At 45.4% G+C, this 23108-nt stretch overlaps 2 protein-coding genes across 6 annotated transcripts in view; one reads left to right on the top strand and one right to left on the bottom strand.

Moving 5' to 3' along the window:
- ELP1 (elongator acetyltransferase complex subunit 1) overlaps nt 1-564 on the bottom strand; it is a 32920-nt gene extending 32356 nt beyond the window's left edge. Inside the window, exon 1 of the mRNA XM_068176490.1 lies at nt 345-564. Coding sequence (XP_068032591.1) covers nt 345-494 — 150 coding nt within the window. The 5' untranslated portion in view covers nt 495-564. The remainder of the gene's footprint in view (nt 1-344) is intronic.
- Nucleotides 565-2665: 2101 nt separating this feature from the next.
- TBC1D2 (TBC1 domain family member 2) lies at nt 2666-22599 on the top strand. 5 transcript variants are annotated; one of them, XM_068177226.1, is made up of 14 exons: nt 2666-2718; nt 4969-5453; nt 6079-6217; nt 7163-7298; nt 9554-9678; nt 10268-10452; nt 11505-11891; nt 12717-12827; nt 15525-15712; nt 16635-17105; nt 18219-18339; nt 20330-20515; nt 21152-21273; nt 21955-22599. In XM_068177226.1, exons 2-14 carry the CDS (start codon nt 5046-5048, stop codon nt 22154-22156), a joined length of 2781 nt encoding a protein of 926 aa, XP_068033327.1. In that variant the 5' UTR covers nt 2666-2718; nt 4969-5045; the 3' UTR covers nt 22157-22599. The 5 variants fall into 5 exon arrangements, 4 of the variants coding, with proteins under 4 accessions (XP_068033327.1, XP_068033328.1, XP_068033329.1 ...); XM_068177227.1 differs by lacking the exon at nt 2666-2718 and adding an exon at nt 3062-3268 and having other exon boundaries at nt 6079-6211; nt 7157-7298; XM_068177228.1 differs by lacking the exon at nt 2666-2718 and adding an exon at nt 3062-3268 and having other exon boundaries at nt 9554-9672.
- The last annotated feature ends 509 nt before the right edge of the window (nt 22600-23108 follow it).

Here is a 23108-nt window from a genome sequence, read left to right as displayed (position 1 = left end):
ATGCAACTGTTTGCCATGTCGTGCTTAAGGCTAAACCACGCGAATGACACGCGTCCAACACAGCCACGCTCTATTTTAGAAGCACAAAAAGCCTCTTCAGCCACCGAGATCACAGCGCAGCGGCTTCCACGGCACCGTGAGACAGCGGCAAGCGGCGGCGGAGAGAAGCGGGAGGATCCAAGACCGCGCAGACCCCGCCGCGAAGGGGGAGCCGCATCGGGAGACAGGCGAGCTTCCCGCCAAGCTCCCGCTGGCGGAGGCGCAAACGCTTCATTCCAGCAACCGAAGCCGAGCCCAACACGCCGGCAAACTCCGGAACCCAGCCCCGCAGCCGCGGCTCTCACCGAGTACCCGGCGGGGCGCAGCTCCACGAGCCCGTACTGGGAGCCCACAAGAACCGCGCCGGACTCTGCGCCGAGGCAGAAGCACTGCGGGGTGCCCGTGGCGACCGCGGAGCGGCACCCGCCGGCCCGCAGCAGCCGCAGGTTCCTCATGGCAGAAGGAGCGAGCGATGGAGGCCGGGCAGTGACAGAGGCCGGGCAGCGAGGGACGCCAGGCACCGCGGCCGCCTCACAGCGCCGCCATGTCGTGCAGAGCGGGCGGGCGGGCGCAGGCGCCGTGCGGGTGTCGCTCTCGCAGGGCGGAGCGCGGCCGGTCCTTCCCCTCCACGGGCCGCTGCGGGCCGCCGTGGTTGAGGCGGCAAATGCAGCGCTGGGAGGCCTCAGGAGCGCAGCTCCTTGTGAGCCTGCACAAATAACCGAATCACCGGGTCTGGAGGAGAGCTCTAAGGTCACCCAGTCCAACCATCCACCCGGCACTGCCACTGTAACCCTCAAACCACATCTCCAGATCCAGATGTTTAAACAGAAAGGGTGGGGGACTCCACCGCCTCCCAGGGAAACCTACTCCAATGCCTGACCACCCTGACAGTGACAACTTTTTTTTTTTTTTCCTAATATCTAATCTGAAACTCCCATGTCTCAGACTAAGGCCTTTTCTTCTTGTCCTCTCACTGCAGGCACGGCAGGAGAGACTGACTCCCACCTCACTACACCCTCCTTTCAGGGAGTTTTAGAGAGCAGTGGGGTCAGCCCTGAGCCTCCTCTTCTGGAGACTAAACAACCCCACCTGAGGCTTCCAAGGCACTTACAGGCCAGCCTTCACATAGGTTAGGGCTGTCCTGATGCTGCTCCTGTCACACTCTGCCACCTCCCTCCAGGTGTGGCTAAGGGGGAGAAGGTAGTTCAGCCTTCAGGGGAAAGAAGGACTTCATGCAGTCAGTTATACCCTTCACACTTCCCCCTTTTCCTAGTGGAACTAGACTCAGTCAGTCAGTACTGATGACGCTTAAGACATGGAGCTATTGGAGAAGGTCCAGTGGAGACGAACATGATTTGCCTGGAGCTTCTCTCTTATGAGGAGAGAGACTGTGGGAGCTAGGCCTGTTCAGTCCAGAAAAGACTGAGAGGGGATATCATCAATACATCCAAATATTTCAAAGGCAGGTGACAAGAAGATGATGCCAGATTCTTTTCAGTGGTGCACAGTGACAGGATGAGAAGCAATGGCCTTAAACTAAAACACAAGAACTTTCACCTCGGCACAAGGAAGAATGCATTCTACTGTAGGTGATCTTGCCTTGGCAGGGAGGGTTGGACTTGATGGCCTCGAGAGATCCCTTCCAACCCTAACAATTCTGTGATTCTGTGTGATTCTGTGATCCAGTCTACTGGCCAAATACCAAGAAAAGACAAATTTGAGACAATTTTTTTTTTTTTTTTTTTTTTGTCTATGGCAATCTGTAATTTTTGCATGCTGTAATCAGCTTTATGTGCTCTACAGTTTGGCAGTTTAGGCCAGTGGAAAGATGGGCCACACCTGGACAAGTCTGCTTTCTGCTGTTCTGGTACTAAACTTGGCTAAAGTCAGTGATAAAACTCAGTAACACTTTCTAAACTCAGAGAGGGCTTTTTTGAGACCAGCGGAAAAGACACAGCTATCATAGCACATGAGGAAAATCAAAGCCATCCAGACTCCTTATTTTTGGGATAAAGGCATAAGAAGTGCTTTCCCAGGCCAGTACAGCACCTGTCAAGGCCAGCAGTGCCTGGCTGCACTGGTAGGAGGAAAGGCAGCTATCAGCACGTGAACCCGGCTATGCTGTGCGTCTAGTCCCCTGTGCAGCCAGGACCTACACTGCTTCATTAGGGCAGTCTGACACCCCTATTCCTTGCTGTATCTTTTCCAGAGGCTTTTTCCTTTGGTGCAGCTTGATCCTATCAGCCTCCAGCGTCCCAATTCACCACTGTTCCAACCCTGTGAAATGTGCTTGACTGAGCTGAGTTGCCCCAGCTGACTGCACAGCCGTGCCTCTCGCAGCGTCTACATCCACCACCCGGTGGTTTTGCAGCTCTGGAGAGAAGTGCCCTCATGGCACATGGCACTTGCTGGCCCCGTCTAGCCCACGAGCTGTCCTCCTCTGCTTGCTTGCCTTCCGTGGGTCGCATCACCCTGATAAATCACTTTCTTCCTGAAACCCGTCTGAAATGCCCTATCTTGTTGTTATTTGTCCCGCGGCTGCAGCTGATATCCCCCGCCCCGCTGCCCTCCTGCTGCTCCGGCGCGTCCCTGCCGTTGTCCCGGGGCCGCCGGGGCCCCGCCCCGCCGGCACCGCCGCAGACCGGCCCGGCAGGAAGCGCGGGGCGGCGGTCACCGCAGGTATTCCCGGCGGGGGCTGCGGGTTCCCGCGCCGCCACTCCGCCTCCCTCCCAAAATTACAGAGCGGCGAGCGCTCGGCTGGGCGCTGGTACAAGCGGTGCCAGGCTCAGGCCAGCCCGGTGCCAGGCTCCGGCCAGCCCGGTGCCAGGCTCCGGCCAGCCCCGTGCCAGGCTCCGGCCGCCGTCGCTGGTATCCCGCGCGGGGCAGCTGGGCTGGGAGGCGCTTCTGCGGCGCTGCGGGAGGCACGGGGAGTGGCGGTGGGGGCTGCCTTGTGCTGATCGCACCAAGAGCTCCGGAAAGGTTTTTGTAGGGTCCACCCTGATCCGTCTTCATTGGTGAGTCAGTGTCAGGGCGGTTTTCGGCTAAAGGCATCTTTCCGACAGCTCGCCGCCAGTGACTGGACCGAAGAAAACGTGAGACAGACGCTGCTTTTTCTGTTGCTGTTGGATTTGTTGGAAGCTGTGGGTACCTGCTTGGTGGTGCTTGCAGCAATAGCTCCATGCCAGGAGACGGTGAATTCCAGGAGCTCCTCTCTACTTCCCTTAAGGAGGTGAGGTCTTATCTAGAGGTCTTTGAATGCAGCTCTGACATGATTCCTTATAACTTGGTTCTTGAACCTAATGCTTACTAAATAACCTAAATTAAATTACCTAAAATGCTTGCTTGGTTCTGTTTATGGTGTGGACCCATGGACCATCACGCTGGCAAGAAGTAGAAGTGTGATGGAATCTGCAGAGGGTACAGAAGTATGTCAGTACTTACACTGGTACTGACATAAAACTCCCAGCGTCTGTTTGGGAAAGTTGAAAGTGTTCCTCCTGATGGTATTTCCTTTGTGACAAGCAAAATTAGCTTGGAAATTAAGGTTTTCTGTGTGTTTCAGAAGCGTAGTTGAGGCAACACCTTCTCAAGGAATGCTTGTTGTTGGTATTTGTGAATGTGTTCAGCACCATGATCCACAGTGTCATGGGATTGAACTAAAAGAATTTAAGTAGCTTTTCACAAAGAGTGAACATTATTGATAGTTGTCTGTAAAGCTAACGTGGGAACAGGAGGGGGCAGCAATAAACACGATGGGGCCTAGCCAGTGCTACAAAGCATAAAACTTCTTTCAGTCATGAGGACAAGTTGTTCCTAAGAGCAGAGGAAAAGGATCAGCTTGGGAAACATCTCAGTGTGCTCCATTGTATTATATCACTGACATGTTGCCGTACAGCTGGATGTTATGTTGAATAGTTTTGTGTCTGCCGTTGGATTCACACTGACTTAACACTGCAGCGATTTATTTGCTCACATATTTGCTTCAGCTATGTTAGTGTCCAGAACTGAAGTTTCAAAAAGTGCAAGAAGTTATTTATAGATACTTTTCTGGAGTGTTGTTAGCTTTCTTTATACAGGAGCTGTGGGTATCTGCTGCTCTAAGCAAAAAATCACATCTGTCATATGGTTAAGCACTTGAAAAAGTGCTCGGAAACATGGCAAAATTGCCGTCCTTGCATAAGGACAAATTTACCTGAATGTGGGCCTGTGTAGCTGGCTACAGCTTTTATATCTGAGAAATAAGTTGAACTCGAGATTTAACAAAATCTCTTCCAGCCTGAGTTTTATCTTTTTCTTTTACATTTCTGGGACCCAGGTGGTTACTTTGGTCACTAAGGCAACCAAGTCTCTTTTGCAATGACCACAGAATTACTTTCTCTGGTGCACAATCCTTATGAATCTGTCCTACAGGATGAAGAATTAACACGTAACATGCGGACATTTTAACACCTATAGCAAGCTGACACAAATTATTCATAAGGATGCTGCATAATGCTGGAATTTTCTTCAGATGCCATGGTTTAAAATATCAGTTGAACATTCAGTGCAAATACCAGGACACACTTACCTGCAATTCCTTGACCTATGTGCCTACCCCCAGAGCTTGTTATCTTGCCATGTTTTCTGCAGCTGTTCCTTAACATTAAGTACTGAATGCCCTGGTTATTGCTATTGATTTGTTATGCCAACAGCCTGTACTTCTTTTTTCCACAAGAGATTATGGTACTGTTTCTTGGCTGCTAGTCCAGCCTAATTTTGGAATGAAGAAGGGAAAAAACCGGTATTAGATGTCATTAGAGCAGAGGAGAGCAGGAAACAATGACCAAAAGTAGAGTTGGAGACCTTGGCTGGGTAGTTTGAAAGCTAGGAAGTACTTTCTTGTCATATGGCAGACCTGAACTTATTCCTTCCTTTTTTTGTTGTCTGCAGGTTCTGTAACAGTGATGATATAATTGGGATCGGCTTATTTACCTATAGAATTTCCTGTTTCAATCTACTTTAAAGAGATGAAGAAAGGACCAGAAAGCGGAGCATATATGCTTGCTGCTCCAGGCAATTTAGTGGAGTCAGATGCAGACACTAACAGCAACAATGGAGCCTCAGCAAGAGACAAAGACATTCCTCCTTCTCCCAGAGAACTGGAAAATGTACTGCTGAAAACCAGCACAGAAACATCCAGAAAGAAACTCTGTGGTTATTTAAATAAGCTGGGCATCAAGGGGCCAATCAAGACCTGGAAGTCTCGCTGGTTCTTTTATGTTGAAAACAAATGTTGCTTACTATACTACAGAACTGCCCAGGACATTAATCCTTTGGGGTCTATTGATCTCTCCAGTGCCAGCTTTGACTGCAAAATGGAAAATGGGGAAGGAGTTTTTGAGATCAGAACACCAAGCAGAGCTTTTACTTTGAAGGTAATGAAAAATTCTCAGTCAGGACAGACATATCTGTAGTAAGGTATCTTTTAGCTTGAGTTTCATTTAAGTCCTAGCTTGGATTGCTACCACTTGGACCTAAATTACTTGCATTGTTTTGGCAAGTCTGGGACTCCTTACCTGTGAGATGGCTGTTGTTTAATAGTAGGAATAAAAGCCGAACTGTGTGCCAAATTAAAGTAATTGAGGAGTCTTGCAGTCCGTATGTAATTTACAAAAGAGAAATGAACTCCTCTGTCTAAAATGGTTGTTCCAAGAGGATTCTTTGCTAGACTTCTATTTTTGTGTAAGTCATTGTTAAAAAGTTCTGGGGATGCTTCCTGTCTAAAACAATCGGGACATTTCTGCTTAATCTTGGACCATAATAAAACAAAACACATTTAAAATTAGGTCAGTGGTCCACTAAGATTCTACTCCTTAAGGCCATACTAAAGACTTCCTCTGTCCTCCAAAATCAGTGTTAGGACCAGAGGATACAGATACAGTATAGGCTTGATACAGCTGACCTTTTTTCCTCCTGGCTTGTGCAGGAAAGTGGTAGTCATCTCCTCAGGCTGTGTCTTGTGTTGATGAGATGATTCCCCTCCCTTTCCTGTTTTGTTAGGCAATCAGCAAACAGGCAATGATGTACTGGCTGCAGCAACTGCAAATGAGACGTTGGGAATTTTGCAACACTCAGAGCAGATTTCCTGTGGGTAGCTCCCAGCTTGTGAATGAACCCCTGGCTGGAAGAACAAGTAGGTGTTGTACATGCTAGCCTTTCTTTTGCTTTCAGCCCCCTGGTGATGAATGGTGTTCCTCATCTGGAAGTGGGCAGAAGTTTTGGCCAGGCTTTTAAATGCAGATGCCAACTATCAGTACTTGGCCAATGTTTGGCACTTCTGCCTTATTATGTATAAAAGTGCATTAGCTGCCTCCTAATCCACAGCATATGTTTGGAGATTTTCAGGTGTCTTGTAATCATCTTGATTTTCCTCACACATGTGAAATGTGCACATTTGATATGTCACTTTTGTAAGGCCTCTGAAATTTAAAGCAAGTAAGGGTTTTTTTCAGCAGTGGGCTGAAGATGTCCATTCCTAGAAGTGGTAGGAGACAGGTCAGTGGATCAGGGGAAGGCACAACCAGTTTATCCACCTGTTTAGTAATGACTAGATGCACATTTTGTTTGAAACAAATAATCCCCTCCCTAGTACGTGTCTGCTTTAAAAGGTTCTGGCATCTTGCTACAGCAGGCAAAACCAGCAGGCAAACTTTGGTAACAAACTGTGCTTGCAGAGTGTTATCTGCATATTAAAATTATCAAATGTGGTTTGGAATGTGGGAAGAGAAGAGCAAAATTCTCCTTCCTTATACCTTTGGGCAGTTAAAGTATGATTGTTTAAGGTTAGTCATGCTCATATATATAGTTGAAATAATTTGATTGTCCTTGAGTAGATCATTCTGTTTGTACATGGAAATTTATGTAATTTGACCTACAATTGAGGAAACAGGCAATGTTTCCTTAATTTTTCCTACCCTACTGTCCTTGACCACTTGAACATGTAATGTATACCTGTAGTATACATTAGTATACTGTAGTAAACTGTTGTGGCTGTCGGGTTACATGAAGGACGCAAAGTCCAACAGAATTCTGTCTTGCTCATTTGCTTTTTTGTCCTGTTCTGTTTTTACATTTTTCGATGTAGTTGACAATGAAGACTTTCTGCCTCTTGTGAAAACACCAACAGAAGCAGTGGGTTTAAAGGCAGCATCTTTGCCTGCACCCCAAACATGTACTGCTTTGCAGAACATCTCTCTTAAGCACCCTTGGACAGAGATACAGTAAGTGTATGAAGAGATCTGCAGTGCAGTTGACATGCTGGCCTGACACTGTGTGCCTTCCTTGTCTGTCATGTATTGTGTGCAATGGTACTCTTGCCTAGATGGGAGAACTGTGAAGCACCTTTTTGGAGGCTAGTCCAAGCCAAAGTAAACTTCCTGCAGATTGGTCTTTCGCATCCCCCTGTTCTCATGCATTTCACATAATCTAGTTCTCTTAGCTAAGATCCTGGTAGCAGACCTAGGACTTGGTTAAGCTCTCTTGAGTGTAGTCAGTGCTTTGCATGCCTAATGTGATGCATCTGCACAGCAGTCTTGGAAGAGCACATGGTCAGGGTCAGCTGTACTCAGCAGGTAGTCATAGAAGCCCATTATCTCTTTCCAGTGGTTTCAAAGGACTGTGAGTATAGTGTATTCTCCAGAGCAGGAACTCCAGGGAAAAGGAGTTTAAGGCTGTAACGTGGCCTGACAGCACAACTTGCTCTTGCTTGCTGAGTTTCAAGGGTGTTAGTATTCCTACTGCCTGCTTCTATCTGCTGTTGTAATGGATACACCCATCAGGTTGAAAGTTACTAGACTTGGGCAGTTACAGTTTCACAAAGACAACCTTATCAGTATCTTTGTGTTTCCTAGTCACTTATTTACACATAATCAAAAATGAGGAAGTGGCCATAGGTGTGGTAGGCAGCCAGGCACCTGCCAAATATTGTTGCTGTGGAAGTTGCCTGTAGTTTTTTTTACCACCACCGGTGCAGCTACAGTCTGATGCTTATATGAAGAAAGATCCCCCATGAGACCAGAGTTTCATGTTAGCATCTTCATTTAGAGTTAGGAAAGCAGCAGACCCTGAGTCTTTTATAGACCTCAAAACAAGGGACTTGTTTTATTTTAGCTGATGGACAACACAGGAGGAAAAGGAAAAGATCTGTATGCATACTTTCTGGTACAGGTTTTACACAAACTACTTGTACATTTGTAGTTCCTGTTCCATTTTTCAGGCTATGCATTCTTTCCTACTCAACATTGATTAAAAATAACACAAACATGTCTTTGGCCCCTGCTCCCACACTGTGCTTTTACTCAAGCATGAGCTTGAGTAACAGTTGTCTCTTTCCAGCTTCAAGTTGTCTTGCTCCCCTTGTTCAGTAAACATTTCTCCAGACTCTATCACTGTCAGGCTGGATCTTCATGAGTGTAGCACATCTGGATCCCTAAGCTGCTATAGTCTCACGGGGAAAACAGTGCAGCATTAGATAGGGAAAAGTAGGAAAATTGCACTGGATGAGTAGTAACTTCAGACTACTGGGACTGAAGGTCTGCTAGTCTTACACACCAGTATGTTCTCTAAGGTCAGCAATGTTTGATCTTCTGCTCTGTAGCCTTACAGTAGCAAGGCAAAAGGATAATAGTATCTAAGTGGCAGCTTCATTTACAGTTAGGAAAGCAGCGAACACTGAGTCTTTTATAGATCTCAAAACAAGGGACTTGTTTTTTGTTTTAGCTGATGGACAGCACAGGAGGTGAAGAAAAAGACTTGTATGCATGCTTTCTGGTACAGCTTTTACACAAACTACTTGTACCTTTGTAGTTCCCCATGATTCTATAAAGTAATCTCTTAGTGCTTCTGGCAATATCTGATAGCAGCAGTTGAACAAACTGTTCCTGGGTCTGACTGCAGTTTTGTTCCTGAAATTCTTTACTACATTTTAGTTTATGGCTTTGTAAATAACCTTTGGCAAGGTTATTTATTGAATGTTTCAGAGCACAGGACCTGTGGCTACTTCAAATATGATCATTTGTCCCAGTTTTGGTTGTGTTGTAGGTAACTGAGCTTCTCTTGGCAGCCTTTCTTGGCAGCTGGGGATTTCTGCAGTGAACTAAGGGTAGGGATGGATGAAGGAAGTGAAGGAGAGAGGAAAGGATGTGGTTGGTGTACTGTTACCTTTGATCCCTCTCTTTGATCTGATGTGTTTATGTATAGGGCTCAAGCACATGGGGAAAGATCATCTGGTTTTACATTGCTGTGCTGTACTGATTCTGTGGCATGTTCCTAGTTTACACTGGTTACAACATTGCTCTCCTCAAATCCACCAAATCTATAAGGAGTTCATTTTCTCAGCACATGAAGGAGATAAGTTTTGGGAGGAGGGGTGAGAAGTAAGGGGAAATAAGGAATTGAATAGTTTGAATATGCACTGGTTGACTGCAGTGATCATGACTTCTGTTCACTAGGCTGTCTTGATCTCTTCTTGTTTCAGAAACACTGTCCACAATATTTGTGGCTCCAAGCAGCTCTGGGGGAGCAATGGGAATGTCTTTAGCTTTGATGAATTCCGAGAGCATCCTGAGAACGTGGATGAGGAGCAAGAGGCAGAAGGTGCAGGTGATTGTTACTGAGCTGCATGAGCTGACTCGGATGCCTTCTAGCAGGGATTAGCAGGAATGGAAAAGAGATGGTGGCAAGTTTTCAAGTGATATGAAAATCGTTACATTGTCTCTTCCTGTGTTGTTGCCACAAGACTGACTTCTTTGGCTCTGCTTCAGGCTCCATCTCTTTCTATCTTCTACCTCTGGAACCATCTGCAGAAGCAAAAAAAAAAAAAAAAAAAATCTAAAAAACCAAAATCCATCAGATTTATTTCTTTGAGGTAAAAGTGTAATTGCTGCACATTCACAAGCTAAGTGCGGCAGCTCTACTGCATGCATACCTTTCCATGGTGGTAACTTCCATTTGATGTGGGACAGTTTCATGAGCAGGGTGCAAGGTGGGTTAACAGGTAAAACTATCACAACTTTGTTTATTGTGGGCATATTAGTGTCTGATCCCTAATGTTTTGGCTCCAGTCCTGTGGGTCAATTTTCGATGTCCTGTATGCCAGCCTTCTCTGTGGAATTGTTGAGTCCCCATAGGAAGACTTGGGAGTCCACAGTAGCAAAGCAATTCTGTCTAAATTAAATCTATCTCCCCTCAGTTAAGGAAGGGACCCTGGAAGATGGGAGGATGGGGCCCAGGCTGAACTGGATTAGGAAAGCCAGGTGGATGAACAGTGGCTTCCCAGGCTCTGAAGAACTGTCGAGAGAGAAGAACTCAGTGGATAAAGTGAGTGTCTTTCAGCAACAGATTTTGACACTCACAGAGGAAGTCAAGTCACAGAAGGTGAGTGTAGTGAAGAGACTGCTATTTCTAAGGGTCAGGGCCCTGAGGCTGGTCACAGGGACTCCCTTAGACATTGGTGTGGTACAAGCTCTGAGAAGCGTTCAGCAGGCAGTAATTGGAGACCAGATGAAGTGCCTGGTGTGTGCCTGAGTGTGTCCAGCACAAAAGCAACCTTCAGCCATTTCTAGGAAGTGCAGCTAGGTGTAAGAGGGAGGTAAAACAAATCCAAGTGTACTCTGCTGTTATCTTGCTTGTGCATCTCTGTTGCTCACTAAGTACAGTACTGTGACACTGGTGAGAACTGCCAGGTGGAATCATGGTCTTAACAGCAGGTCATTCTTTTTGAACAGTGACCCACCTTTAAGGTGTGATTTGACTGTAAGAAGTCAGGGCATGGGTCACTGCAAGGACTGCCTCTCATGAATGAAACTGTTCTTCAAAGCATGGAGCAATGCCAGGTTCTCTGCTAATGATGCTGGTAGCTCTTCCAGGAGAAGAGGCAGGAGAGCCAAGTTCCATGTTGGGCTTTCAGTTGTGTCCTTAATTTGCTCTCTTAAGTGTCTGAGGTGGCAGAACCTGAATCAACAACAATTTGTGGGGTAAGGTTCCATACTTTCATGCAGGATAGAGTGAGGGAGGACTCTGTCAGAAGAAAGGTTAAAATGGATATTACAGTTTCTTTCTGGTAGCACAGGTAGTTGCAGACTGCATTATTTCCCTCCCATTTTACCACACTTCTGACCAGATCTCCATGTTCTCTGCTGGGCCTCCCAAGAAAGACTGTAGGAAAGCCAGAGTTCAGACAGTGTGGGCAGCAGCTTTTCTGCTACCAGTCCATGCCAGGTCATCTGTGAACTGCTGTAGAGACCTTTCAGGCCCGGCTCTGAGAGCAGAATGTCTCACAGTGGTGTCACTGTGGATTCAAGATTTCTGTATTGTTTTCCTTCTGATAGCAGTCAATTTAAAGATATTTCACTGTTGGGTCTGTGCTGTCCTTAATGCCATTGCCCTGGACAGCGCAGTGATATGATGGTTTTGCATTCCCGTTCCAGGAACTGGTCAAACTTCTCTACAAAGCTCTGGAGTCAGCCCAGCAGGAGAAGCGAGTATCTAGCATGTATCTCACTGCAGCAGAAGATAAGGACAGGCTGGAGCTGGTGCGCCACAAAGTGAGACAAATTGCAGATCTGACAAGTCGACTGGAAGCTCTTGAACAAGAAAAGAAGGAACTGGAGCAGATGCTGACTTTGAGAGACAGCCATATCCAGGAGCTCAAGGAACATGTGCAGCTTCTGATGGAGAAGAACCATGCCAAACAGGAAGTCATCATGACCTTGACAGAGCAGATGGCCCGAGAGCTCTCTGACCCCCTGCAAGAAGCTAACACTATCACTGTAGAGACATTGTATAAGCAGCAGGAGGAGATTGAACATCTGAAGGTGTGTGAGATGGCACAGGTCTTTTGGGCCCATTTTTATGCCCTCAGGTTCAGTGGGAGGGTGGTCTTTGCAGTAAGAACAGAATATACTCCTGCTGGTTGCTCCATCCCTCTCCAAAGGAGAGGAAGGCTGGAAGGGGCTCACCTGATGCCAAAAGGGTACTAAATAGCATCTGAGTCAGCTTCAGCTTAGAGGCTGTTTTGTTTGACTTCCTGTCATCATTCAGTGCCTGCCACTTTCTTTTCTTTCATTTCATAGCTGCAGCCTGACTTGCTGCCTTCACTTACTTTGTTGCTGTATGTTTCTGTCTTGCAGTTTCCCAGTACATCCTGGTTCTTTCAGATGCAGGCTGTTGTATGTGCACAGCTGTAATTATGGGTTAGTGTGAGGTGGAGAATTGCCAAAAGAGCCACTTTCTGTGGAGAATGTTCATTTTTCCTGCCAGCCATGGGGCTAAGATTTGTGAGTTGTTTCATATAAAAAAAAAAAAAAAAGAAACCAATCAACCCAATAAAATCCAAACAAAACACATATATTCTTAATCTTATTTAAGTGCATCCCTGGCTTTATATGATCTGGATCTCTCCAGTGTTTTTAAGTGTATATATACATTTAGCATTTTCAAGTGTCTTGTTGATGCATGACAGTATTGTGTCTTGATTTCTTTTGTAGGCAATATTTGTAATGGGGAGTCCTGTCTGCTCCTCAGAACACAGAATTTTTGAGATATTTTGTTGTTCTTAACTTAATCTGATGTCCCTGAAATGGGAGGGATTTTAAACCCCTCAAGCTGTCTTCTTGTGTGACTGTTTTGCTTCATGGCAGGATGATATTGATGCATACAAAACCCAGAACCAGTTTCTCAATTCTGAGATCCACCAGGTTACTCGACTCTGGACAAGTGTTGCTGAGAATGAAAAAGCTCTTCTGATGAAGGTAAGGCCAACTGACCTTTTTTCCTTGGTGTGAACTGTTACTAATTTATTTTCAAAGTTTCTCTTCTGTGGCACCAGAATAGATTTTGATCCACAAGGAATAAGCTTTCTTGTGTTTTTTTTAGTGTGACCTATTTACTGCTTTGTGCTGTTCCCAAATTAGACATGATAATTTTAATTATTCAACAGAAGTAAAATACCTGTGAAGATCAGTCTTAAAGGTGCTGAAACTTAACCCAAATTTCTGCTTTTCAGCTGTGCAAATAAAAAAGCAACCCTGTGCAGGCAGTCAGAAAAGTTTCCTGAGAGCTGACAGATTGAGTCCTGGCTCCATCTAGCCATGGTTTCTTTGCTGGACTTGGCACTGCTAGGTAGCAGCACGCTTGGAGTCCTGCAGTTAGATCAGAGTTCTTATGTTTTCCTAAGTTGTATTTTTATTTCTAGCTCTGTAAGTGTGAAAAACCTGGTTACTCTCAGACTTGTCTAATCCTATTTTCTGGTCCTGAACCACTCTCAAGGCTGGAGCTGTGTGCTGGCATTTGGTCTGTGGGTTTTGCCTAGGATTTACTTCCTGGGTTTTAAGGTATTGTTGAGAATGAGTGTCTTAGGTTGCTTAAAGAATCACTGGCAAAGGTTAGGCATAGCAGGTTCAATATTGAAGTGAAAGCATGGCAAAACTTATTGCCAAGGTTCATTCTACTACTTACTGGATGGTTAAAGCACACAAAGATAAAATAGTAGTAAAACCTATAATCAGTCAATCTAAAACTAAAATCAGTTAAAAATCTATGTGGAAACTGGGGATGGAAAAGGGTAAGGATGGGAAAGCTTTAGCATAAAAGGAATAAGGGAGGCCCTCCCATCGAGCTACAAGGTTCAATGTGGACTCCTGTGCAAAACTTAGCTCTGGACTTGAGCAATAGTTTGGGCTGAAAGATTTTAACACACTTAAACTTAACAGCACTTAAACAATGGCTGAATTGAAACAATTTACAAAAGATTCTATGGAATTTACTGCAATCACAACAGTAACTCACTTAAAGGCCTAAATTACTAACTAAAATACTTGAGAATCTAAGATTCCAGGTACATTTTCTGTAGTATATTCACACAGACCTAGAGTACATACAAGGTACGAGTGAAAACTCTCCCTTGAGCTCAGTGAAGTGCTCATGTCAGATGTCTGCATCTTCTCAGCAGGCAAAGGGTTGAGCCTCGAGGGGTGGGGGTATTGGCCCAGGCTTTGTCATCATTGTTTACCAGTGGTGCTCCAAGTACAGCAAATCTGAGAGCTCTCTGGCTCTGAGAGGCCCCACTCAGGGCGAGAGGCTGGTCACAGCCCACTGTGGTCCAGGAGAGCTCCAAGGGTCTCACTTGGGACCACTGTTTATAGGTTCATAAGAGAATTGCCTTTAGTCCTAGTAATTTGCCATCCTGGCTGCAATTGGTAACTTTTGAAAACTTGATGACAGAAATGTTCCTCCACTTGAGTTTGCAAGAAAATTAAGTTTCCAATGGTGTTTGTTAAAAACCAAAGCTCATTAGCACCAATTCCTGGGAGCAGACAATATTTCTAATAAGCACAAGAGCTTAGCCCAGGTGCTGTTCATTGAGACTGAGGCCTAACAAGCATTTCTGAGATCATAATGTGGTCTTAGATGGGGGAGTGCACCACTACAGGTATGTCTTCACAGTCATGGCTTCTGGGGCAGGGCAAAAAGCTGCTTCTGGAGTGTTATTGCCATTCTTACATCTGTTTGCTTTCTAGTTCTTTGAAACCCTGTCTTCCTCCTAACTTATTGCCCTCTCATCCTGACACTTCCATAACCTTCAAAAAGTAAGTAATCACACGAGCCCAGCATGCTCAGTGTGAGGCAAAATGCTGACTAAAATGGTAGTATGAAAGAAACCATACTCCTTTCTGTCTCCTCTATGTGCAACCTAATTAACTCTGTTTTGTTTATGTTTTCAACTTCTGCTTCCCACTCATCAGGAGTCTTCACTGAGCTTCCTGTGAGACACTGGGTGAGTCTTGTCACCTGTGTGGCCTCAGTTCCCCACTTGCGGAATGCACTAATAATCCTTATTAATTTTTTTTTGCTTTCCGTGCCCAGGACTAAGGTGGCGGCAAGTACTGTCCTGCTGTTTGATCTCAGTTGGGCTTCCTGTGCATGAGAAATGATGTGTACCATGGGGACTGGGGATGCTGAAGGGCACGTGGTCACCTAGTCTGTGGTGCTACTGTGTATCCTGAAAATGCTATACTTACAGCTCAGTCTCTGGAGTGGTATGTTTTATTAGGATACCGCTGAATGTGGTGTAGAGAACTTGTCTGAGGATAAGGGAAAAAGACAGTAGAAACCCAGATGCAGAGCTGGCTATTTGACTGTGTCCTTAGTTGAGCTGGTGGGGTGTGGCATCTACTGATGCAATGCAGTTGTTAAAGTAGGTGATAATGTAGTAGGTCTCCCACTCAATAAGCAACTTCTGTTGTATGCTAGCTACTGCAGCTTGTGTTTGTTCATAGACCATGGTGATTCATTCATGGCTGCAATTCCACTGATTGTAGAAAACTACTAAATGTGTTTCCTGGGACTTTGCTCTGCAGAAGTGTGTGCAGACCAGGCCAGTAGAGAGCAGTGGCAACACAGGAAGGACCACCACTGAGCGAGCTCTTTCCTTCTTGTTTCCCCATCAGTGTGCTTGCCTGCAAGCAAGAAACTGCCAGATGGAGAGCAAATACCTGACAGTCTTGAGAAAGCTGCAGGAGGCTGTGCCTGGCCTGCCCAGCTCGCGTGCTGAACTGGTGAAGAACCTCATCCAGGAAGCTCTCCAGTGGGATGTGAAGGAAGAAGCAGAAGAAGGTTTTAACTTGAACCCTGTAAGGTAAGAGTTGAGAGCATGGGGATATTCAGAGCTTTGTAGAAGCCTGTCTGCAAAGGGAAGTGTGCAGGCATAACACATCTAACAACATTCTATAGCAGAGGCCTAGATTTGTGTCTATGCCTTCCTGCACAGTCAGGGCCCGTGTTCTGTAGCAGTTCCCATTTCATCTGTTTGGTCAGTCTCACAGGTTCTCCATGTAGCTTTGGAGATGAGATCCCCTAGGTCTCTTTGTCAAGAGTTTCCCACCTTGTGGACAGATGGTGCACAAACCTTGACAAGCTGTATCTGTACTCTTGGTGTGTTCTGATCAGTAAGAGATTTGTATTGTGTACAAGCAGACATCAGAAAGGACTGTGGATCTCTGTTCTTTGATCTCATGCCCCAAGGCCTTTCCAGTCCTCTCCTATAGAACTGTCTCTGCACTGGGACAGGGTAGGGAGAAGGTACACAGGGTGAACTCAGTATTTCTTTAGGGGCTGATTAGGGGTCTGCTGAGGTTGGTATGCAGCTCAGAGCAAAGTTACTCTTGACTTGGTGTGTGTATGCCAGTGCTGCAGGTTCTCATTTGTCTTTAAGGCTCTGAGGTAGGCAGTCACATGCAGAGAAGTGAAGGAGTACTGTTACAAATGAGTGTTTGAGTTTGCTTTAAAAGAATCCTAGCAAGGGTATCAGCAAAACCCAGATTTAATATTAAGTGACAGCACAATAATGTGAAGTTGCGGCCTAAGGAGCATTTCTCAGATCTCAGTGCAGCCTGGAAAGGGAGGGGGTGGGACGTGCACACCCACAAGTACTTGTCCTCTGGTATGGGTGACGTGAGCCTGGCAGCAGGCTGTAGCTGGGATGATTCCAAACAGTAAGTGTCCTTGACACAGGTACCAGCACTGTCATTTGAACTAAACACTGCCTTGTGTCTCCCCAGTGAGTATGATGAGTATGGGTTTATGACTGTACCTGACTATGAAATTGAGGACTGGAAACTTATGGCCAAAATCCAAGCCCTTGAGATAAAGTCCAACAAACTGTGGAGCCAGGAAATAGTAGAGAAGCCCCTCCGTGACAGATGGAACAGCATTGGAGAGCTGAACCCCTCTGCAGAGCTGAAGAATCTGATCCGAAGTGGCATCCCAGTAGAGCATCGGCAGCGGGTGTGGAGGTGGATGGTCAGCCGGCACTGCAGCCCAGTGCCTGGCCACTACCAGCGGCTACTGGAGCAGAGCAGGAGCACCGAGCACCCGGCCTGCCGGCAGATTGAGCTTGACCTGCCTCGTACACTGACCAACAACAAGCATTTCTCCTCTCCCACCTCCCATCTCATCCCCAGGCTCCGGAGAGTGTTATTGGCATTCTCCTGGCACAATCCTGCCATTGGATACTGCCAGGGATTGAACAGGTATGCTGCTTCTTCCTGAGATGGCACTGAAAAGGTGTAGACACATACTCAAGGCTGTGATTCAAGCAGCCTCAGGCTCTTGCCTCTCTACATATTCTGTCCTAGCTCTAGGTATTTAATTGCAGAATTCTGCATTTGGTGACTTATTTTTCATCCAGGGTTGTTATGGGGATTCAGAAAGCAGCAGGATGCATTTGCATGGCATCTCTATAGTTACAGAATGGGAAAGAACAGATGTAGGAGGAAGAGTGAAGCAGTCCCAGAGTAACACAACGAGGCTGAGGCTGAACTTTTAAGTAGTAATGTAAAGTAGTAAAGCAGAAGAACACCCTGGTGATTCCCTTTTTTGCTGAGAACAGTTGGAGGAAATGTTGGGAAGTGTTAACATGTGAGGGAGTTGCAGGAAATGACACAAAGAAAGACTGAGGAAACCACGGTTGTTCTGTCTGGAAAAGAGAAGATTCAGAGAATATAAAAGTTTCTTTCACTTCACAAAGAAGGCTATAGGAAAGATGAACCTAAATTTCATAGAATTGTACTGCCAAATAGAAAAGGCAGTAGGCATTAGCTGTAAGAAGGGAATTTCTATTTGGACCTTTTCACATGAGGGAGGTTTGTGTAAGCTATTTATTCCTAATGATCTTTGGATGGTCTTCAGAAAGATGATAGAAGCTTTCCTCCAGAGAGTCCTTAATATAAGGTTTGATCTTTCTAGTCTGTCTAAAAGGCAGTAAGTCACAGCTGAAGGAGGTCAAGGCTATAAAAGAATGTATGGAGATTATATCACATAATATGAAGTGCCTCTTTGAGACCTCTTTCTTGTATTGAAATAGTCCAAATCAGCACACTACTAACTTCAGCAGATCTGCAGAACATTCCATTAGCTGGGAAACCTGGCTTTGTCACACCAGAGCCACATGGGAATGAAAATCAATCCCTGTAGTTCCTTCAGAAACAGATCACTTACCTCTGTCTGGCTGTCCTGCCACATTTGATATTTTGGATGCCAATGGAGCTGGAGACATGCAAAAAGACCTCTTGTATTCTTCAGTTCCTCTGTTGATGATTCCTCCTGCAGTACTGAATTCTCTCACCATGTCTTGTCCATCACAGATTGGCAGCTGTTGCTCTCCTGGTCCTAGAAGATGAGGAAAGTGCTTTCTGGTGTCTAGTCTATATTGTGGAGAACCTAATGCCAGTAGACTACTACAGTGAGACACTAATAACATCACAGGTGAGCTGAGTACCCTCACTCTGCTTGGACTCTCACACAGTGATGTGCAGTAAATATTTAAAAGTGAGTAGTCAACCTGCTGTGTGTTTGATTTCTCATAGGATAGTGATACTATCTTATAATCCCTTCCATTGCAGAGGTATTGGAGACTTGAGAGTACAAAATTGTTACACTCACACAGAGCAGCAAAATTGGTCACCAGCTCTAGGAAATGAAGTACCATTCCTGAGTAATAAAATGAAATCAGGTTAGTCAGAAGGAAAGTGGCCATTAATTGCACAGTTACTTATTTTAAAGAAGTCTTAATAGAGGCGAAGCATCAAATTCTGGTATATATAGACTGAATATGAAGAAGGCACCATTTTGCAGCCCTTCAGTTTTTGAAGCTGCACTCTATCTTTGGAGTAGAGCGCATGGAGTAGCCATGTACATGTGCTGAGATTTTTATATTCACTGTATTTGCCTCAGTTTGTTATCAAGCATGGTGTTAGTTCTCACTATTGGGCTCTCTGCGCATCAGAAAAGATGCTAGCCTTTTGATATCAACCGTTGTGCTGCAAATAGCTTACTCACCTGATTCAAAATCACTGGATTTCAAGGTTTTCAGTGTGTCTTGTGTCAGATATCTATGTCCTCCCAGGCAGACAGAGGTAAGCTAACTCCCCTATAGTTCAATGGAATTGTAATTGTGTGCCCATACCACCCACACCTATCAGTGTCTGGTCTGGTAAGCCTTGCTGTGATCTTGGTGTCTCTGTTTTGTGTGGTCCTTTCAGAGGAAAAGAAGGTTTGTTTTTTTCTGTGGGCCCACAATAGAGGAGGCTTCATGAGTCAGTAGCTGAGAGTGACTGATGCCACTGAATTTGTTGACTAACGTTTACTGGGACAGTGGTGTGGTGGTGGAGAGGCCAACTCACAGACTTGGGAAACAGTTAAATCACTTTGAAGATAGCAAAATGTCTCTCCAGAGGAGATTGTGTTAGCTGTGGGATTTAAGAGACAGCACTCAATACTGAACAGGTAGAGACTGACAGGGAAAATATGACAGACTGAAGAGGCTCACCTACATTCAGTGAGAAAACACTGTCAGCTGAAAGTCTGCTTTAGAAAGAATTTCTGACCTCATGGTTGGTATCTGAAAATCTAGCCAAGACTCAGGTAAAGAGGAACATCTAAGCTGGCGCTTTGTCGGTTGGCTTGATAAAGTGAGTTGTCTGGAAAACTTAAAATTGCAAATTTTGAAGACAAAGCATATTACTTGTATGGTTGTAGCCCTGTGCCAGAGCTAAGTGGGCTGATACAGCTGGGGCATTAATATGATATGGCAGAGGGAAGCCCTAGACATGATCCTACTCTTTAGCACTTACCCTCCAGAAAGCATGGCTCTGCTGAGATGAAACCTTTACAAACCCAGATCAAGGATCTCACTAACTGCATTTCTGTGTTTTGTCTCATGCACTCAGAAGTAAAGCACAGACAGTACTCAGACCATAAAGAGAAGCTTAAGTGAGAAGATAAGGTTCCGCTTGCAAAGTCAGAGGTATTTGAGGTGTTCAGTCTGTTGGGCCATGTAGAGTCATTCAGACCTGGGCAGGTCTTAATGCCTGTCATTCAATTGGATGCTCACGGTATTACAGAAAATCCCAGTAAGACCAATGCAGGAAGATGTGTCAGATTTTCCCTCTCGACTTTGAGATTGGGAAGGAATATGATTCTTTGAGCGAGAAGAATGTATGTTTCTCTGCTTATATCTTGGTCTTGTTTCAGCTCCATGCCTTGCTCTGGATGCTGCAAACAAGTACACTGCTCAGTGAGTTTGAAGGGTTGGGAGACAAAAGATGCTCTGCTCCTCCTAGGGTGTGGTTCACTAGAAGGCAGCACCAGTGATGACCCTGACATGCAAGGCCTATTGTCCTGTTGCACCGCTCCTCTCTAGTAGCAGGACTGCTCTTGACTAGGACTTCATTGTTTTCTTTTTTGTCAATTTTAGGTAGATCAGAGAGTCTTCAAAGACTTCCTGTCTGAGAAGCTGCCTTGCCTCATGGCTCATTTTAAACAGTATCGGATTGATGTCTCACTCATCACCTTCAACTGGTTTCTGGTGGCCTTTGTGGACAGCTTGGTCAGCGACATCCTCCTGCAAGTGTGGGATGCCTTCTTGTATGAGGGAACTAAGGTGCAGCTCTCAGTCTAGGCCTTCCTCCCATCTGTACCTCCTCTGTGGCATAGTGACAGGGTGATGGGCATACACATATATCAAAGATACGTGAGATTGAATCACTTGGCCTATCCTGCCTCTTTGGTGGCATACCTTGATGTCTCCAAGCCCCTGTTTTCTATGCATTTGCTGCTAGTAGGGAGACCTAGTCCCTGATTCTGTGCACTTGGTACTTTTTAGTGGATAGTTGTGCTGTAAAACATCTCTCTGATAGGCCATAGTGTCTCCTACTCTGTGACATAACTAAGACTATTACAGATAAAGGGAGCATAAGAGGCAGTATCTGAAAATGTGAGTCCTGCATTGTACCTGTGCATAGGGAAAACTGTAGAACCCCTGTGAAATCCCTGCGGGGTACTTTTGTAGAGCCTGGTATTCTCTGGGGTTGCAATTTAGCCAACAGATAGTCATTCTCTTGAGATTAGCTCTGTACTCCTTTAGGCCTGCCCTAGTACATACTGTTGAGAGCAGGAGTAACCCTGGATCTAGTCTGTACTGGAGTGCTGTATGCCCAACATTATCTTTTATTCCAGGATGGCCTGGACCTTCAGTTACTTAAAACTTTATCCACTCAAATATCTTTCAACCCTCCAGGTAATTTTCCGCTATGCTCTTGCGATTTTTAAATACAATGAGGAGGAAATCCTAAGAATTCATGACAGCGTGGAGATCTACCAGTACCTACGCTTCTTCACGAGGATGATCACGGATGGCAGGTAGGACTGAGTTGTAGACAAGCTTCCATTGTGTATTTGTACTTGCTTGCCTGTTGGGTCCCCTTAACAGGAATTGTGACTAGTTTATTAAGAGAGACACAAATGCACTGATAGGTCTGTGGGACATGGATCCATTTGTCTCTTTTTGACTTTCCCTTCATGGCATTACTTAAAATCTTCTTGGCTCAAGCAAAGGCATGCTGCAGCAGAGCAAGCCACAGAGTCTGGGTCAGTCTTCTTGTAGCAGCTGGTACTTGTGCTAATGATTGCTGGGCTTCTCTCAGCTGTAGTTGAGGTGTTTGGGAACACAGCACAACCCCTGACCTTGAATGGCAACATGTTTCTGAGATGAAGATTTCTGTGATCAGAAAAGCTCAACATCAGGAATATTTCTCCCTGACAAGCCATCAGAATTGGCATCTGATCCATTGTCTCCTAAATGATGGCTGCACACTGATACCTTAAAAGGTGGGATGGTATACGTGTATGTGAAGTACTGCTTGGGTTGGTGTTTGTGTGGGAAAGAATTCCTTTAATACTCGGCTGTTTGGTGACTTCTTAGCTCAGAGAGCTGAAGTCTGTGGTCCTGCTTTTTAATATCCCAGAATGCTCTTGGTGTATCTGTTATGATGTGTTACCAGCCAGTAAATAAGATGACCACAGCTGTCCTTTCTATCATAGGAAGCTGATGAACATTGCCTTCAATGACTTAAACCCCTTCCCCATGAAACTGCTGAGGAACCGTCGGTCAATGCACAGAGAAGAGCTGGAGGCAGAGCTGTGTGAACTTGAACAGATCAAGGCAGCCTATGTGAAAGAGAGAGCAGAGCAGAGACCTCAGGACCTGGAGGAGGTAGTTAGTGAAGAGGAAGAAGAGAGCTAACAAAAAGAGAGTTTATCATCACTTCCCTCCCATACTGCAGAAGGTCATCAGTAGCAACTGTCAGTAAGAAATGGACCAGAGGGGGAAGTGTGGTCACAGGAGCTCATCTACCCCAATAAGCAAGGCTGTATTTATGGGACCATTTGGAGACCAAGTCAGATTTATAATGGATTGGAAGATGTCAGAGGAGTTTAATCCTCTTTATTTCTCCCCATTTAGCCCATCCTGTCCTGTGCAGTTCAGGATTACAGCTGAGGGTGCAGAAGAAATATCAGCTGTGGTGTCGTGACAGGAACTGACATGATGCAAAAGACCAGGCAGGGCTTTTATTCATTTTCAGATGAAGGTTTGAATGAGATCTTTACTACAAGTAAAATCTCCAGAGATAATGAACCAAGAACACTCCCTCATTACTTAAAGCTTCTGAATTGGTCAGGAAAAAACCTCCTGGAGTGCATAGTGCCTTCAGTATCTAGCCTGCCAGGAGAGTGTTTTTTTAACATTGTTTCTGATCAAGACACTGTAGAGCAATTTCTGAGAGAAATGGGTCACGGTCTAGATGTTTGTGATTATATGTTTAGAGTGAAGGTTGAGCTACCCCAGCCTAGGCCTCAGATGTGGGCCTCGGAGGCCTGGAAGCCAGTGGCACAGTTAAGAATAAGTTTGTGGCGCAGTCAGAAATTATGTTAAGGTATAACACAGTGTATTGAGCTATCTAGGTGTGAATTAGTATAGGCCTGCAGTGTGAAACTTTAGCCACCTTAAGACAGGAACAAACAATGTTTGCTTGCCAACGAGAGTGTGCTCACGATTGTAAACTATCTGGAAGTGTATAAAAACTACTGTCTGTAAACAATAAAGGGAGAGCATCGGATTAACCACATTGGTTTGGCTCTGCATTTGTTCCTGTCCAGCCACCCTTTAATTATTAGTCCCTGTTTCAAGACACTGT

Source organism: Anomalospiza imberbis, chromosome Z (assembly GCF_031753505.1).
Source record: "Anomalospiza imberbis isolate Cuckoo-Finch-1a 21T00152 chromosome Z, ASM3175350v1, whole genome shotgun sequence".
NCBI classification, from domain to species: domain Eukaryota; kingdom Metazoa; phylum Chordata; class Aves; order Passeriformes; family Viduidae; genus Anomalospiza; species Anomalospiza imberbis.
This window is presented reverse-complemented; position numbering and strand designations above follow the sequence as displayed.

Bases quoted from the DNA above. Each gene is read 5' to 3' on its own strand.
- TBC1D2 (XM_068177226.1), top strand. From the start codon at position 5,046: ATGAAGAAAGGACCAGAAAGCGGAGCATATATGCTTGCTGCTCCAGGC. The intron at 5,454-6,078 runs GTAATGAAAAAT...CTGTTTTGTTAG, and splicing joins GCAGAGCTTTTACTTTGAAG to GCAATCAGCAAACAGGCAAT. The intron at 18,340-20,329 runs GTGAGCTGAGTA...TGTCAATTTTAG, and splicing joins AGACACTAATAACATCACAG to GTAGATCAGAGAGTCTTCAA.